Source organism: Asterias amurensis, chromosome 22, assembly GCF_032118995.1.
Source record: "Asterias amurensis chromosome 22, ASM3211899v1".
Taxonomy (NCBI): Eukaryota; Metazoa; Echinodermata; class Asteroidea; order Forcipulatida; family Asteriidae; genus Asterias; species Asterias amurensis.
Window position 1 is genome coordinate 2,470,087 of NC_092669.1, and position 18,494 is coordinate 2,488,580.

At 39.4% G+C, this 18,494-nt stretch overlaps 1 protein-coding gene across 1 annotated transcript in view; it reads left to right on the plus strand.

Annotated features, from left to right (window-relative positions):
- Positions 1 to 18,483, plus strand: part of LOC139953919 (serine/threonine-protein kinase BRSK2-like) — a 42,224-nt gene extending 23,741 nt beyond the window's left edge. Inside the window, exons 3-16 of the mRNA XM_071953525.1 lie at positions 1,036 to 1,121; positions 1,799 to 1,939; positions 5,256 to 5,406; positions 8,249 to 8,317; positions 8,723 to 8,869; positions 9,652 to 9,686; positions 12,295 to 12,349; positions 13,374 to 13,486; positions 13,883 to 13,989; positions 14,754 to 14,880; positions 15,103 to 15,390; positions 15,712 to 15,838; positions 16,447 to 16,624; positions 16,797 to 18,483. Of these exons, the coding sequence (XP_071809626.1) occupies positions 1,036 to 1,121; positions 1,799 to 1,939; positions 5,256 to 5,406; positions 8,249 to 8,317; positions 8,723 to 8,869; positions 9,652 to 9,686; positions 12,295 to 12,349; positions 13,374 to 13,486; positions 13,883 to 13,989; positions 14,754 to 14,880; positions 15,103 to 15,390; positions 15,712 to 15,838; positions 16,447 to 16,624; positions 16,797 to 17,074 (1,902 nt within the window). The 3' untranslated portion in view covers positions 17,075 to 18,483. The remainder of the gene's footprint in view (positions 1 to 1,035; positions 1,122 to 1,798; positions 1,940 to 5,255; positions 5,407 to 8,248; positions 8,318 to 8,722; positions 8,870 to 9,651; positions 9,687 to 12,294; positions 12,350 to 13,373; positions 13,487 to 13,882; positions 13,990 to 14,753; positions 14,881 to 15,102; positions 15,391 to 15,711; positions 15,839 to 16,446; positions 16,625 to 16,796) is intronic.
- The last annotated feature ends 11 nt before the right edge of the window (positions 18,484 to 18,494 follow it).

Below are 18,494 nucleotides of genomic sequence, written 5' to 3' on the forward strand. Positions count from 1 at the left end.
TTATGATAAAAAAAATATAAAAAAAATTTAAAAAATGGAGTCGGGGGGTTTTGAACGGTCGGGCGGGGACGATCAACAATTTAATTTTTTATGTGGCCTTGTTATGAATCACAAATGAGTAGTTCTGTGGTTTGGTCATGGTTGGGCAATTCAAAGATTGCCTTAAAACACACCTATTCACCATTAATTTAATCAGTAATTGTTTTTCCAGTTGTATTTCACATTCTGTTTTTTATTTATTTTTTTAATCCTGTTGAGTACATTTAAAGATTTAGCAGTAAAGTATGCTTTGCAAATGTGGTATACGTTGTACTGTCACTACATTGTGTGCTAATGGTATATTTTTATTTTACAAACTTAGTTGGGTTTTTTGTCTTATTTTTTTATATTTTTGTTTAGAATTTTGAAATCAGTTTGAATTGGGACTTGATTTTATTTTAGATATTAAATTATTGATTAATTGATGAGTGGATTTATTATTAGGTTGATTAGTAAAATTATTTTGTAAGCCGTGGACCTTTAGAAACACAAGAAATATTTCACAAGTGGACTTACGCAGGTTGCAAAAAGTTTTGTGACATCGTCTTCAGAAATAATGTACATATACTGAACGTGTACATCAACTGGTATATATTTTTTAATTGACCTTTGTGTCTTTCCTTGTACTCTCGCAAACTCGTAATATAAAAACGGGAAAACTAGGCAAAATAAATATCACATTAAAGACCCTAACCCTCCCTGGTCATCCTAAATTCTTTTCATGAATTGGAGGATTGTGATGGATTTTTGAGGACCTTAGGTCCAACTAAGTCTACATTGTAGGAGCCTACATGTAGATGTAGGCCCAACATGCCCAACCATCAACTGCTTAGGGCCCACTTTCATCAAGCTGTTACTTATAAGCAGAACGAGTTACTCATCCTAACTCGAGATAGGATTAATCCTAGCGTTTCATGAAATCGGCTGCTGCAGCGGTTACTGCAACAATTAAATATTTGTTCTCTTTTTTTATTTCACCCTTCCCTTACGTCTCAGGTTGAACGGGAAATTGCAATAATGAAGCTCATTGAACATCTCCACGTCTTGGGACTTTATGACGTCTACGAAAACAGAAAATATTTGTAAGTTGTTTTCTTTCTCTTCCTACATGTAGTTTAATAAAAAATAAAAAAATTAAAGAGGGGCACCAAGGTCAAATTAAATTTTGTGATGCACTCGTTTGCCAATAGATACAGTCCACATGAAAGTAGAGGGAACTAAAAACCGCTAACCTCACGTTTTAAAGGAAAAGTATACCTTTGGTCTTTGGAAGCGTTCAATTGTTTTAATCCTACGTAAATGTAGTTGTAAACTCTGTTGCGAATATGCATAGAAACACGCAGAAAGAATAATCCTTATAGGAATTCACAACCTGAGAAACGCTACCCTGCATGGTAACGCTTCTTGTATTCAAATGGGATAAAAAGTGATATCTTTTTTTCATAACCGTAGCTCTTCGAAGTGAAATGTTTTTCAAATTGAACTACACAATCCAAAGTTGCTGGTCTTTTTATTGCGTGAAATTTTATTGTTTTATGTTCATGACCAAATGTATATAGACCCTTTAAAATGCTGCACAATGCTTAATGTATTTTTACACTTTTTCAAAACGAACATCAAAAACAAGTGGGTCTCTATTCTTCAAAAACAAGGGGAGAAAATAGGTCCCCTTTAAGTGCGGCCTTGATTCCTGACGTTTGGCTGAAATCTAATTTCGTTTTGACGTCAACTTCTTCTCTCTTGTTTCTTCTCCTTTTAGATATCTGGTTTTAGAGCACGTCTCGGGAGGGGAGTTGTTCGACTATTTGGTAAGGAAAGGGCGGCTGACACCGAGGGAAGCCCGCAAGTTCTTTCGCCAAATCATCTCAGCCATCGACTTTTGTCATAGCCACTCAATCTGGTGAGAGACAAAAAATAAAAATAGAATCGTGAAAGGAAATAGAAATAGTACAGTTGTGGAATGACAGAATTGCCAACTCTTTCTAATTCTGCAGAAAGTGTACTGAAAATAAACAAAACTGATTAACAAATTTAGAAATTTCCCTGATTATTGAAAATGTCCCTGTTAAAAACAGTGGACACTATTCGTCATTGTCAAAGACCAGTCTTCTTCTCACTTGGTGTATCTCAACATATATGCATAAAATAACAAACCTGTGAAAATTTGAGCTCAATCGGTCGTCGAGTTTGCGAGATAATAATGAAAGAAAAAACACCCTTGTTACATGAAGTTTCGTGCTTTCTGATGCTTGATTTCGAGTCCTCAAATTCTAAACTTGAGGTCTCGAAATAAAATTCGTGAAAAATTACTTCTTTCTCGAAAACTACGTCACTTCAGAGGGAGCTGTTTCTCACAATGTTTTATACCACCAACCCTTCCCCATTACTCGTAATCAAGAAAGGTTTTATGATGATAATTATTTTGAGTAATTACCAATAGTGTCCACTGCCTTTAAATGCAGAACTGCCTTTAAATGCAGAACTGCCAACTCGCCCTGATTGTACTAAAATTTACCTGAAAATATACCAATCTTTCTCTGTTCTGATGAACAAATTTGAAAATTTCCCTGATTATGGAATTTTACTCTACTAATGTTGAATGGAATTCTCTCCCCGATCGTTGTAAAAAATCTCCCTGATTGCCAGATGCTGGTGTTGGCAGGGCCCAATTTCAAAGAGCTGCTAAGCACAAAAATTTGCTTAGCATGACATTTCTTCCTTGATAAAAACAGCATTAGCAATCACATTTCCATTTATTCCTAATGCTTGTTACTGGTTTTTAGCTGTCGTTTGCTTATCCCGAAAATCACGTGGAAATGTTTGGTTGGTAATCCTGTTTTTATCAAGGAAGAAATTTCATGCTAAGCAAATGTTTGTGCTTAGCAGCTCTATGAAATTGGGCCCAGCTCTTGGTTTCTGCAGGCAAGGATATTTTGTACAAAAGTGCACTTCGCAATTTTCCCCTGCTAAGGGGGGCACTTCTATGAGGGATATTTTTAATCTGTACTGTAACTTTGCAAAGGGCACCACAGAAAAAGCATAGGGCACCCTTGCAATTGCTGTTGGTGCCCCTGAAGGCGAGCAGAATATACTGTTTGAAACATCAAGACAAAACCAGCTCTTTTCATCAGAGCCAACACTCATCCCAAAAGAGATTTACACACGTGGTTGTACCCGCAAGTTTTATCATTTATAGTTTCTTCATAGCTGTTGGTACTTTAAGTCATTTCGAGACCTGATTTTGGAAAATAAGACCCTGCCTTTAACCACTCGCTGCCATTACAATTACCTGTACCCCACACGCGTAGATTAAGATGGGGTTTGTGTCGTCCATCGCTAAATGAATATTACCGCTGGGTGAAAACACTACTAGCCATCCCACCCCTGCTATCTCTTCACTTCTCTAAACCCCTCGCTCGGAGCTACTAGTTCTTTTATCGAATCATTAGCGTCACAAAGTCTCGGGTTAGACTGTCAATAGCGTTAATGAAATTAATGGGGCACACTGGGGCAGGGCTTTGGTTCAATGAACTAAGCCCCTCTATCTGGTTCCCTGCACGTTTACACATTGATGAAGGGTGTACAAATCAGCATGAGATAAAAAGGGGCCAGACTGTTTAACCTCAGTTTGGTTGCCTGGGTGAAATAAAAAGTTGCATTCCCTTAAGGTGTTCCCCTGGCTGCTGCTTCCCAGGTTGTAGCAAAAACTTGGGCTGTGCAGCAGTTACAGAATGGCTTCTGACTGGCACCCCAAATAAAAACAAAGATATTGACAAAATAGGGAGACCGCCAACATAGGCTTACATGTAGATAGCTCAGTTGGTAAATTACCGGCATGTTAATCTATAGGTCATTAGTTCCAATCCCACTCCAGTCAATTTTCTCTGTTCTACCCCAAATCATTTCAAATTTACCCAGTCAGATTCTCTTGTGGTAAACTGATCATGCTTAGCATAAGCCAGGCATACCACAATACTCAACTAGTCCAACAGTTGTGGTTTTGAGTCACCATGTGGTGTTGGATTTTTAGGGGAATGAGGAAAGAGCCGAGTAATCGGACTACATATATATCGACAGTTGCTATGTCACACGATTCAGGCAAGCTTGTGCGCAGTTAAAGGAACACGTTGCCTTGGATCGGTCGAGTTGGTCTTTGAAAAGCGTTTGTAACCGTTTTTTATAAAATGCATATGGGTAGAAAGATGTTGTAAAAGTAGAATACAATGATCCACACAAACATGCCTCGAAATTGCGTGGTTTTCCTTTTACCTCGTCGACTAACACGTCGGCCATTTATGGGGGTCAAAATTTTGACTCCCATAAATGGCCGACCATGTTAGTTCGCACAGTAGAAGGAAAACCACGCAATTTCGAGGCAAACTTGTGTGGATCATTGTATTCTACTTTTAAAACATCTTTCCAACCATATGCATTTTATAAAAAACGGTTACAAACGCTTTTGTTTTGACCAACTCGTCCGATCCAAGGCAACGTGTTCCTTTAAGTGACAGTGAACAACCATACACAATTTTGAATTTTACCAGGAATTGCTCATGTGGAGGCTGTTTTTTGACAAAGCAACTGTTTCCATATTCTGAGGTTATCAATTGTTAGCTGGTACTTTTAACTAAGCAACTCATTGTATGTACAATGTACATGAACCAGATTTAGTTAAAAATTTAAAGAAACATGTTGCCTTGGATCGGTCGAGTTGGTCTATGATAAAAAGCGCTTGTAACCGTTTGTTATAAAATGTATTATATGGTCAGAAAGATTTTGTAAAAGTAGAATACAATGATCTACACAAACATGCCTCGAAATTGCGTGGTTTTCCTTTTACCTCGTCGACTAACACGGTCGGCCATTTATGACTCCCATTAGTGGCCGACCGTGTTATTTCGCAAAGTAAAAGGAAAACCATGCAATTTCGAGGCAAATTTGGGTGGATCATTATATTCTACTTTTGAATTATCTATCTAACCATGTGCATTTTAATAACAAACGGTTTATAATGCAAAGACCAACTCGTCCAATCCAAGGCAACGTGTTCCTTTAACTTACGAATGGCACATCACAATGGATTACCATCAATGAATCACATCATCAACATAATAGCAGTACTTAACAATCAGGGTTCGACTGAAAACATCGTCGTGTTTTGACAATAAACGTCAGCAAGTCTCATACCCTGTTTTTGTTCTCTCCATTATCTGAAGCCATCGGGACCTGAAGCCAGAGAACCTACTCCTGGACGAGAAAAACAACATCAGGGTCGCGGATTTTGGGATGGCGTCGCTGCAACTGGATCAGTCGTTGCTCGAGACCAGCTGTGGTTCCCCTCATTATGCATGTCCGGAGGTCATACGGGTGAGACGTTAGAGCTGCTTAAGCGCACAAAATATGCTAAGCACAGAACTAACTTGCCTAGAATATCATGTTCAGGAAGTAATACGGGTGAGACGTTAGAGCTGCTTAAGCGCACAAAATATGCTAAGCACAGAACTATCTTGCCTAGAATTATCATGTCAGGAGGTAATACGGGTGAGACGTTAGAGCTGCTTAAGCGCACAAAATATGCTAAGCACAGAACTAACTTGCCTAGAATATCATGTCCGGAGGTCATACGGGTGAGACATTATAATAGTTTGATTCCCCAGTTCCTGGGCCAGATTCTTAGAGCTGCTTAAGCGTACAAAATATGCTAAGCACAGAACTATCTTGCCTAGAATTATCATGTCAGGAGGTAATACGGGTGAGACATTAAAATATTTATGTTCCCCAACTGCCCAAGGACTGGGCCTAATTTCATAGAGCTCCTTAAGCGTACAAAATATGCTAAGCACAGAACTAAACTGTCCAAGAACTGGGCCCAATTTCATAGAGCTGCTTAAGTGTACAAAACATGCTAAGCACAGAACTAAACTGCCCAAGAACTGGGCCCAATTTCATAGAGCTGCTTAAGCGTACAAAATATGCTAAGCACAGAACTAAACTGTCCAAGAACTGGGCCCAATTTCATAGAGCTGCTTAAGCGTACAAAATATGCTAAGCACAGAACTAAACTGCCCAAGAACTGGGCCCAATTTCATAGAGCTGCTTAAGTGTACAAAACATGCTAAGCACAGAACTAAACTGCCCAAGAACTGGGCCCAATTTCATAGAGCTGCTTAAGTGTACAAAACATGCTAAGCACAGAACTAAACTGCCCAAGAACTGGGCCCAATTTCATAGAGCTGCTTAAGTGTACAAAACATGCTAAGCACAGAACTAAACTGCCCAAGAACTGGGCCCAATTTCATAGAGCTGCTTAAGCGTACAAAATATGCTAAGCACAGAACTAAACTGCCCAAGAACTGGGCCCAATTTCATAGAGCTGCTTAAGCGTACAAAATATGCTAAGCACAGAACTAAACTGCCCAAGAACTGGGCCCAATTTCATAGAGCTGCTTAAGCGTACAAAATATGCTAAGCACAGAACTTAACTGCCCAAGAACTGGGCCCAATTTCATAGAGCTGCTTAAGCGTACAAAATATGCTAAGCACAGAACTAAACTGTCCAAGAACTGGGCCCAATTTCATAGAGCTGCTTAAGCGTACAAAATATGCTAAGCACAGAACTAAACTGTCCAAGAACTGGGCCCAATTTCATAGAGCTGCTTAAGCGTACAAAATATGCTAAGCACAGAACTATCTTGCACAGGTTTATCATGTCCAGAGGTCATACGAGTGAGTTATTTTACTCATTATAATACTTGGAACCCCGGGGTGCCCAATATCATAGAACTGCTGAAGGTTTTCTGCTTAGCAGAAATGAGCAGGATACCAGTCACAAATTGCACCCATGAGGTGATGTTTTGGCTGGTCACCTTATTCTGGTTAGCATATGTTTTTTTTGCTTAGATTATTTTTTTTAGGCCAATTTTCATGGAACTGCTTATTAAAAGCAGAAAATATTGCTTAAGAATTGTATAAAATAGTTTTGTTTTCTCATTTTCATTGTCATGATTGTGGTCCAGTAAAAAATATCAGGTCTGTAAAGAATTTGAGCTATTTGGGTATTTTTTTTTCCCCAAAGTTCAAACCCTGATTAAGGTTTCCTCAGGATTAATGAGAAAAAAGTAGAACTTAAAGGTGCTTTCACTCTTCTCAAATCCTACAAAAAGAGTACCCCTCAGGTTCTTAGTAATCTTATTGACATCCAATAATGCAGTTACGGTTCTTACATTAAAGGAACACGTTGCCTTGGATCGGTCGAGTTGGTCTTTGAAAAGCGTTTGTAAACGTTTGTTATAAAATGCATATGATTAGAGAGATATTTTGAAAGTAGAATATAATGATCCACACAAGTATCACTCCAAATTACGTGGTTTTCCTTTTACCTCGTAGACTAACACGGTCGGCCATTTATGGGAGTCAATTTTTTTACTCCCATAAATGGCCGACCGTGTTAGTTTGCAAAGTACAAGGAAAACCATGCAATTTAGAGGCACATTTGTGTGGATCATTGTATTCTACTTTTAAAATATCTTTGTAACCATCTGTACTTTGTAACAAACGGTTTCAAACACCTTTCAAAGACCAACTCGACCGATCCAAGGCAACGTGTTCCTTTAATGTCACAACACCAGAGACTGTTAATCTTGCTGTAGTTTTGCCTCCTGGCGCATGGTTGTGTGGCCTCAACATGCCCAAGGGGTGTGGTTGGTCCGCCTCAAGGGGCAGGAGTTGTTCCACCTCAAGGAGGAGTGGTCATTCTGCCCAGGGCTTGTTCTGCTCTTTGGGATCGCACCAACCCCGGTTGTTTTTGTCGCACGTGTTTGTTTCGGAGATAAATGCGAAGGGTGTTTACGACATCGCTTTGCTTAAGTAGCCCAAGGGTTGTATATACACTTGAGAATGTAAACGCTCTTGTGTGGAATCTTGCACCAAATATAACGGGAAAGATCAACCATAAATGAGGAATAATATTTAAAAACCTGTTTGTGTGAGTTCTACTGTTTTTGCTCAATGTTTATTATTTGATTTTGTTTCCAGAGCACATATTTTTATAGTGAGAGTAAAGTTTAAAAGTATTACAATTCTTAAAATTTAATAACAATTATGAAAATTTAAAGTAGGAATTGATAAAAAAAGAGCAGCAAATGGGTAGTGGGGTTCGCAACAAATTTCATACTTCAGTAGTTTAAACATGGTTTTGTTTATTTGTTAGGGAGAGAAATATGACGGACGGAAAGCAGATGTATGGAGTGCAGGAGTTATACTTTATGCTCTACTGGTGGTAAGTTTTCAGACAGAACTACCAAACTTTGTGATTTATAACAAAATAGCGAAGAAAACAAGAATTGTGGTATGCATGTATATGCAAAAAAAAAAAAAGAGTTGTCGGGTTGGCGTAGTGGTATCTAACCTGGCCTGCTACCTCTAGGTCCCCGGTTCAAATCATGCTGAAAGAAAAAAAAAAACCCTTATTGTACAAATTTGTGTGCTTTCAGATACCTGAGAAAGGCTTCGGGCCAAAACTCTTTCTCAATATTAAAATACTTAAGTGAGAAATTACCTTTTTCTCAAAATCTATCCTTCAGAGGAAGTCGTTTCTCACAATGTTTTATGCTATCAACAGTTCTCCAAACCAGTGCCTTTAACTTTCACCTGTTTTTGTTTCCTGCTGTCTTCTTCTTTTCAGGGAGCGTTACCGTTTGACGACGACAACCTCAGGAATCTCTTAGAGAAGGTGAAGAGAGGAGTGTTTCATATTCCTCACTTCGTTCCTCCGGACTGTCAGAACTTGCTACGAGGCATGGTGGAGACGCACGCAGAAAAACGACTGACGGTAAGAAAGAGTATTTTCCTTCTGGGGTTACCCTGACACCGATGTGTATACTCGGTACTTTGCCGAGTTATGTTAAAAAAAAACCCAGGCATATTACTCGGGTGGTGAGAAAAAGTCCCTGAAAATAATACCAATCTTTCCATGTTCTGATGAACAATTTTGATAATCTCCCTGATTTTGGAACCTTTTTCCCTGTTAAAGCCATTGGACACTTTCGGTAAACAGTAATGTCCAAAGCCCACACTTAGTGTATCACAACTTCTATATAAAATAACAAACCTGTGAAAATTTAGGCTCAATCGGTCATCAGAGTCAGGAGAAAATAACGGGAAAACCCACCCTTGTTTCCGCACGTTTTGCCGTGTCATGACACATGTTTAAAATAAATCTGTAATTCTCGATATCGAGAATTTATATTATTTTAATGTTTTCTCAAAAAGTAAAGCATTTCATGGAATGATATTTCAAGAGAAGTCTTTCACCATTACCTTCTGTAAACCCTGTAAGTTTTTTGTAAATCTGTGAACTTTTAATTTTTTTGTCTTGTCCAAAAGTGTCCAATGGCTTTAAGCAGTGTTGCCAACTCTCCCTGATTCTGCAGACAGTTCCCTGATAAAAAAACAATCTTCCCATGCTCTGATGAACAAATTTGAAAATCTCTCTGATTGTGGAATTCTTTTATGTTGAATGTTATTCTAAAAATCTCCAACAGTGAGAAAAATTCCTAATTAATTATTCTACTTTATTTTTTACTCCTTTTTATTTTTGTCTTCGTAAAATAGATATCGCAGATTCAACGACATCCCTGGTTTTTAATGTAAGTGAAATTAAATTATATCTGTGTCCACTGCCTTTAAATATTCCTTCTGTTTGGGAATGAACAACCGTAACATTTGAAGTGGGATTTCTAATCTAGTAAAAAAAAGAAAAAGTTAAAAATAAAAATCTTGCCTGTAGGCCATGTTATAGATGCGACACCCGATACTCTTATTTTCTTCAATGTTTAACTCTGACTCTTACATGAATTGGATCACACGTCTCCTCGGAGTACGGTGTTTATTTCTAGGAGAGACCGTGGGGGAAACTGCGCTTGATGGTCCCCTCTGTCGGCTTCAATTTAACGCACAATTGTTTCCATGGCATCATTGCCTGTGACCGTTCAAATGTGCAGTGTAGATTTCAAAACATCGCCTCTTGCAACAACAAAATACAACGACAGCTAATAATGTGGGTTGGTTTTTTTTTGCTTCAAAACAAATGTCAGCTTTAATGTAAATTTTTGCATCGGGTGTCGGGGATAGATAATACAATTTCAGCATTCTCCTGAAGACGAGCAGAGTATACTGTTTGAAATGTCGAGACCAAACTGGCTCTTCTCAGAGCCAATACTCACACAAAATAGATTTACACATGGTTGTACCCGCAAGTTTACGGAATGGGTTACGGCATGTAATGATCATCAATCAGATTATTGAAGGTGTTGTGTGTAGAATTTTTAAAGATCACCTGAGTCAAATGTCAACTTTACGACTGCCAACATCATGAACATGGCAATAAATCTGACTTTAAACTGTACATAATTTACTGTAACCATTGGTAACTTGAGCATAGTGTATATTCTCAGCAATTGATGCATTGTTTTTGTCATCCTTTAAAGACACTGGACACTTTTGATAATTGTCAAAGACCAGTCTTCTCACTAGGTGTATCCCAACATATGCATAAAATAACAATCCTGTGGAAGTTTGAGCTCAATTGGTCATTGAAGATGCGAGATAATAATGGAAGAAAAAACACCCTTGTCACACTAAGTTGTGTGCTTTCAGATGCTTGATTTCGGGACCTCAAAATCTAATTCTGAGGTCTCGAAATCAAATTCGTGGAAAATTACAATATCTGAAGCATTATTTACAATAGCTCCGCTCCAGAGATGTTTGTAAAGTTAAGTCAACAATCAAGTGAAACCAAACTCGGAAAATGAGTTCATCAGAAAATTGAACTTGACCTTGTCACCCCTCATTAAAACCATTGAGGAAAGTTCTTAAAACCAACATTGCCAACAAATCTGTAAAACGGCGATAATAAGGAGCAAGCTATTTGACTTGCAAGAAATATTTTATTTGCTTACAGTATCTGAAGCATTATTTACAATAGCTCCGCCCCAGAGATGTTTGTAAAGTTAAGTCAACAAGCCACTGAAGCCAAACTTGGGCATCTGTCACGGTCACTGAAGATAAATCTTGACCAAGGAATGTGGCGGGAAAATAAACATCCGTTAGAAGTGTTTGCGCTAGATTAATATCAGTGATTAATTATGGAATATTCTTATCTGAAATTTGTTCGTGCATTTTCTCTTTTTGAAAGGTCAGAATTTTTGTTTTTACACCTGGGGTTAGTCAAAGTTTTTTTTAAAGTGATTAAGTATCAAATAATAAACCATGAGAAATAATTTGTAAGTGAGTACTTCGTCACGCGAGGGTCCGTTTTAAACAAAGCTGCTTTAGCAGAAACATTGGTTAATAATTTCTTGCTCAGCAAAATGAAGCAGGATACCAGTCACAAATGATACATGCTAGTTTTTACATAGCAGACAATTGTTAAAGGCAGTGGACACTATTGGTAATTGTCAAAGACTAGCCTCCACAGTTGGTGTATCTCAACATATGCATAAAATAACGAACCTGTGAAAATTTGAGCTCAATCGGTCATCGAACTTGCGAGATATGAATGAAAGAGAAAAAACATCCTTTTCACACAAGGGTGTGTGCGTTTAGATGGTTGATTTCGAGACCTCAAGTTCTAAACTTGAGGTCTCGAAATCAAATTCGTGGAAAATTACTTCTTTCTCGAAAACTACTCCACTTCAGAGGGTGCCGTTTCTCACAATGTTTTATACCATCAACCTCTCCATATTATTTGTCACCAAGAACGGTTTTATGCTAATAATTATTTTGAGTAATTACTGATAGTGTCCACTGCCTTTAAAAAATTTTTTCTGCCTAAGCCACTCTGTGAAATTGTTCCGGGGTTGTGGTCCAGGAGGCATTAGGGCAATGACCAGGGGAATGGAGGCAATGAAGTTTCAGACCTGCTACTTTCTAAGACTTCGCGAGCTCCCCCAAAAAACATAGTACCTATCAATATTTTAGTGTGAAAATGTTTAGAAAATATGTTTACCTTTCAGCATGTTCAGTTTGGAAAATTTGTAGTTATGGTAGTTGGTAGTTGAGTTGGTTTGATTTGATTAAGAATTGTATATGTTTTGACACTGACCTTTCTGGTTTTACAAGAACTTGCCATTGTCAATGTTGGTTCAGCGAAGGAAATTAAACAACACGTTTCTCTTTTGAGTAAGAGTCATTCATTTTGTTCCCCGAAAAAGTGTAATCTTAAAGATTTTCATTTTGTTCTCTTTTTCTCTGAAGTGGTTCAAAGAATGACGGACATGACACGGATTTACCGAAAAAACCATCCGTAAAGGTATGAACAAATTGTTTTGTTTCTTTCCGTCCGTAAATAACAAATGACTGTCCTAAGCACTACCACTCCTAGCACAGGAACCTATAAAGCAGTTATGGTAAAGTATCTTGCTCAAAGACACAAGTGCCAAGATCTGGACTTAAAACCACACTTCGACATCAGAACTACAAAAGCTTTCCAGTGATTGGTAGATCAAGCTTTGAACTTCACTCTTGATGGGGCACTTCTATGAGGTTAATGTAAGAGAAAAAAATTTGAACTTTGTAAAGGGCACCCCACATCAAAAGCACAGGGCACCATGGCAATTAGCCTTTTTGAGATATAGTGGACACTGTAGAAGTCCAAGTTAGGTTTGGGTGTATACAGACAACTTTACCCAAACCTTATAGTGTTCTAGGCCCTCTTTCGAAACCACGGCTTTGGCTTTGGATTCGGCTTCAGACTCCATCCTCTCGTCTGAAGCCCTAAGCGAACGCAAAGCACGCTAGCCTGATCCGAATCAAAAGCCAAAGCCGTGGTTTCGAAAATGCCCCTAGTATTGTGTCCACCATACCTTAAAGGCAGTGGACACTATTGATAATTGTCAAAGACTAGCCTTCACAAGTTGGTGTATCTCAACATATCCATAAAATAACAAACCTGTGAAAATTTAAGCTCAATCGGTCATCGAACTTGCGAGATAATAATGAAAGAAAAAACAACCTTGTCACACGAAGTTGTGTGCGTTTAGAGGGTTGATTTCGAGACCTCAAGTTCTAAACCTGAGGTCTCGAAATCAAAATCGTGGAAAACTACTTCTTTCTCGAAAACTATGGCACTTCAGAGGGAGCCGTTTCTCACAATGTATTATACCATCAACCTCTCCCCACTACTCGTCACCAAGTAAGGTTTATGCTGATAATTATTTTGAGTAATTACCAATAGTGTCCACTGCCTTTAACTCAACATGGCTTATTGCTGTGGGTGCCATGGATAACGAGTTCTTGAAGATATCATTTCTAAGATTCCGTTTCTCCTTTTTCAGATTCCAGTACTAATGAGTGAGGAGGACATAGATCCTGATGTCTTAGGCAGCATGGGCTCGCTAGGTTGCTTCAAAGACCGCGAGAAACTTCTTAGAAATCTACTCAGTCAAACGTGAGTCAATTATCCCTTTCATTGTTTTCTCTCACTTTCTATGTTTGTTTGTTTGTTTGTTTTGCTTATTTGTTTAGATGTTCTTCCCATTAAGGGACGGTACACGTTTGGTAAGCTGTCCCATGCTCGTTACCAAGTCAGTTTTTAAGTTAATATTTGTTTTGAGTAATTACCAAATGTGTACCTTCCCTTTAAGAGAAACTCCCACAAGGGGATATAAACACCAAGCTGGAGACAGCCAATCTCTCTTAGCTACTACCTGGGCGGTGGGTAGGAAATCGGCCAGAACTTTCGCTTAGTGGATCGAGCATTGTACCGTAGGTATACACATGGTGCTACAGCAAACCGAATATAAATTAATGATTTTGGTTTGTATGTATTATTTCCTTGACACAGCAACAACTCCGAGAAGGTGATTTATTCATTACTGCTAGATCGGAAGCAAAGGAAACCAAGCTTTGAGGACGATAGTGAAGCCTCGTCCAGGTCTCGTTCAGATTCAGGTTGGTTGGCTGTTTCTTCTCCCTTTTCTGTCTTCTCAATGTCGGAGTTTATAATGTTCTCCAACAGCTGTGGTCCACTGGCAAGTAAAATGGTGTTTGACCAGGCTTTCCGCTTGTTCTCATCCTTATACTGTGGCTGTGCCGAGATGTAGAGCAGAGAGCTACTCCAGTAACTTTTTCCCTCGTACTGCATCTCTTTTGAACTCCTTGCCTGGTGCATGTTTCCCTTCATCCTATGATCTGCCATCTTTTAAGAGGAATATTAGTTCCTACCTTCAGCTCCACTGAGTTACTGCATTTATGTTTTCTTCCTTGTAGCCCTTTACCTAGAGTGGCTTTTAGCCTTGTTTTGGGTGAACTTGCATAAAAACAAATTTAAAAAAATACCAGGGGACCTGTCAACATTCTTCCCAACTAGTCCTGCTGACTAGTTTAATTCTCAAGTCCCATCACCACATGTTGACCATTAGTTCAACTTTGCTAAGAACAATGTTGAAAGAAAACCTCGATGGAATAGTCACTGAAACAGTGAGGAGCAAACCCTGTCCTAACTCCCAAGATACTCTGGCCTGGAGCTTTCCCAAATCCATGACAAAAATTCCACTCTAAAGTGACTGAAGCCTGGTTCATACTTCCTGCGAATGCAAATGCGAAGCGAATTTTGACGTTTGCGTTTTGAACCCGTCAAATTCAAGCGAAACCAAGGAGATGGTGCATCTTTTCTTTATTTCATTTGTGGTGTTTTGCTTGGCTTTTCTCTTCAGCCGATCCACCGAGGAAACGGGTGGATTCGTACCGGAGGAGATCAGCAGAGAGGAAATCTTTAGACGTCCTCGGCGATGTCTCCATGTCACCGGCCAGAAGGGCCATGGCATCCCAGAACTTCGGCGGGTGAGTAGAAGAAAGTAAACTTCACTCGTTACCACAGTGAAATATTATGTACGCCAGGAAATATCTCTGTCCTGGCTGTCCAATTTCAGGCAGACAATCTTCCAAACTGAAAAGTGAGTTGGAAATTTCTAAGCTAATCTCTCTCTCAAACATCACTTGCAAATATTGATTTCTCACTCCCCCCACGTCCCCAAGAAACTGACATTTCTTCTTTTCTTACAGTTGTAGAAGTTTAACCAACAGCCCGCTTCCGTCGCCCCAACACAGCCCACGTCATCTCCCTCGTCAGCACTCCAGCGGGGCCATGATGCCCATCACAAACAGCCCAATCAACACGCCCCCCGGCAGCCCGACAAACTCCTCCACGCAGCAGCCGCAGCAGCAGTCGTTGTGGAGGGCGAGGCTCAACAGCATCAAGAACAGCATCTTGGGTTCGCCGAGGTTCCACCGGAGGAAGATGCAGCCGGCGGAGTCGGAGGAGAACACGCTGACGCCGGACAGCTCACCGGAGTAAGTGTTGTGTTCCCTGCTCGTAATAGCAGTAACAAAGTCATTGTACAAGAAATGAAACAGACTATTTTTTTCATTCAAGCCTCACTCTGGTTATATTGATTCAAATGGAAGTTATACAAGATGGCTGCCGAGCAAATTATATTCTTTATCTGAGATAGAGAATATAGTTTGTTTTTACCCTTACACCGATGTGTACTAAGCACTGTATCAGTACTTTCCCGAGTTCTGTGGGGGGAAAAACACAGGCAGTTAAAATCATTTAAATCCATTTAAATTAATTTTTTTTCCCCTTCTTTTCCCTCGTCCACTTTCCTCCAGGATGTCCAAGAAGTCATGGTTTAGCAGTCTAGTCACCAGCGATAGGAACGAGGATGAGTTATCGATGGCAATCAGAGATCGGACTTTTAGCTCCGTCAAGGCAGACCTCGTCCAAGCGTTACTATCGGTAAGATTCATCCTCCCCCAACCCCCCCCCCAAAAAAAAAAAAAACTTTTTAGTTCAATTATTTTTATTTTTATTTTAAGTTTCATGGATTTTGAATTTCAGCGTTTTTTCTTCTACATCTTCTTCTTCTTCTTTCCTGTTGAAGTTTTATATCGTCGCCAACACCTTGTATATTTAATTAACAAAAACTTTATGTCTAGTTAAAGGAACATTACAGAATTGGTTTTTGCTAAATAAAAAATCAGTTGCTGACAGTATAAGCACTTTATGAAATCAACCATATACATAAACTGACAAACCTCTAGAAGTTTGAGATCGATCGGTCATCTTGGTCACGAGAAAATAGTGAAAAACCGATTACACATTTTGCATGACATCGATGCAGACACTAAAATGAATAGAACGCCCAGTGAGCCATAAACTCCAAACGGGGAATTACTCTTATTTATTTCTCATCAAGTTTGACATTTCAGATAGAAATATTTCAAGGGATGTTTTCTACTATCATCATCATTACACAGTGTAGGTTTGATGTAAATCTGTGATCTTCACGATTTTTGTTCTTTCTGTAAACGTTCCTTTAACCTTCTTCTTTTTTTTCCTTTAAGATTCACGATTTAAGTCACAGCGTACTTTCCCCACATGCCTTCAAGGCGGAATTCAAACGGGGTGGAAGCAGTGCCGTCTTCGCCAAACCCATGAAGTTCCACGTGGAGATATTAAACTCGGACGGGGACACTGGAAAAGAGAACCCAGTCCTCGTGGTTCATTTCACATTGATATCAGGTGAGGGCAGTAGTGTTGTATATCGGCCCTCTGTGAGACCATTTTGTTAACCTCTGATTTGGGGTCCATTATTTCTCACCAATACTCGATATATCATTTGATAATGACCTCTACTGACCACAGGGCAAACAGCTTTGACTAATGCCTTGATTTTTATTTTGATATTTTCCAGGTCCCTCTCGGCGATTCAAACGTCTCGTCGAGGTCATACAATCCCACATGACCTCAGCCAGAGGTCACTCCGAATCATCTCTCCGCAGCCTCCACTCCCCGAACACCACCAGCGTGACCGACCCCTTGAGGTTACAACCTTTGACCCAGTCCTTCAGCGAGGATGAAGGGGACGACGTCTTCTCGGAGAGGGTGGCATCACCGGACCGGCTAATGAAGGAGGAGAGGAAACATCGAGCGATTAGCGACGTAACAAATGGCAACACGTCGTTTAACTGACACAGATCCTTAGCGTAGGGGGGGTCTTCGGTTTTTAGATCTGCGCTTTGGCAGATTGTTTTATTTAGGTTGAGAAGCAATGAATTGAAAATTGATTGAGAAATCAGGGAATGACTCCAAATCTGCTTAGCGTAGATATCTTGCTAAGCAAATGGTAACACGTCGCTTAACTAACGCACATCCTTAGCGTAGGGGGTGGTCTGTTTTTAGAGATCTGCACATGGGCAAATTCAATGGGAATTTTTTATTTATTTAGGTTGACAAGCAATGAATTGAAAATCGATTGAGAAATCAGGGAATTACTCCAAAGCTGCTTAGCGCAGAAACATCTTGCTAAGCAGGAATAAGATGACAAATTTATTTCCTACGCAAATTTGGAGACTGAAGCGATACCCAGCAGAATTTGCCCTCATATCAGTCAGGGCCCCGTTTGTACAGATTGAACTACGTATGTTGTGGAAATATGATAACTCGGGACACCAGTCTAAAGTTAACACTTCACTTGTGTCCACCATGTTTGGTCAGTCCTGTTTGTGTATTAAACGTATGGAACCGCGGAAATGTTTGGTGAAGGATTGAGCCATTTTTTACAAAGTAAAAACGAACCCAACCCAGGGTTTCAGAAGGCAATGTTGTTTTTATATGCTGATTGCATCCTTGCTGTACATACATACTCCCGTTTACTGCACAGTAAGTCATATAGTTACATATATATAAGAACTATAGGGGGGTGCACTGGTGATGCTGCATGGACAAACGCGACACGATCGCGAGGAGACACGCGCGCCATTCTGTATGCGCGTTGAATATGAAGTACAGGTTTGAGTTTATTGAACGCTACGCGATGCTGTTTTGTCAACTTAAAAAATGGCCGCATGCGCGTATGCCGAGCCGTCTATAAAGGCCAGTGCGCCCTCTAGTTCTTATATATAATTCTATGACAGTAACCCCACCCACAAAACACTTCAAACCATTTGGTTTTGTAAGTTCACTAAACTCACCTGAAAAATGTTTTTTATAAGTATAAAAGGCTTCACTGATTTTTTTAATGAAGGAAACTGCCTCTCCAAGCTAGAGGAACTTTATAGTATTTAATGAGGGGACGCTATGTTTTTTTTATAGCCTGGTATTAGGGAACTTTACACCATGCATGAATGAGGTAGGCACAAGTGCAGTACAAGGTGAGATTTCCAGGCTATATTTTCTCCTCTCCATGTGTAGAGAGCCGGTTCAAAGTTCAAGTAGTAAAAGTACGTACACTTAGACACCATTATTGTCTAGTACATTTGAAAGTGAAAAACTATACCACTGTTGTTGCACTCTGAGATTGAAAACTGAGATTCTTTACAAAAATTAGCTGATATCAATATAAACCACAAGGGAAACTGACTGGGTAAATTTGTAAATGATTTTTGGGGTT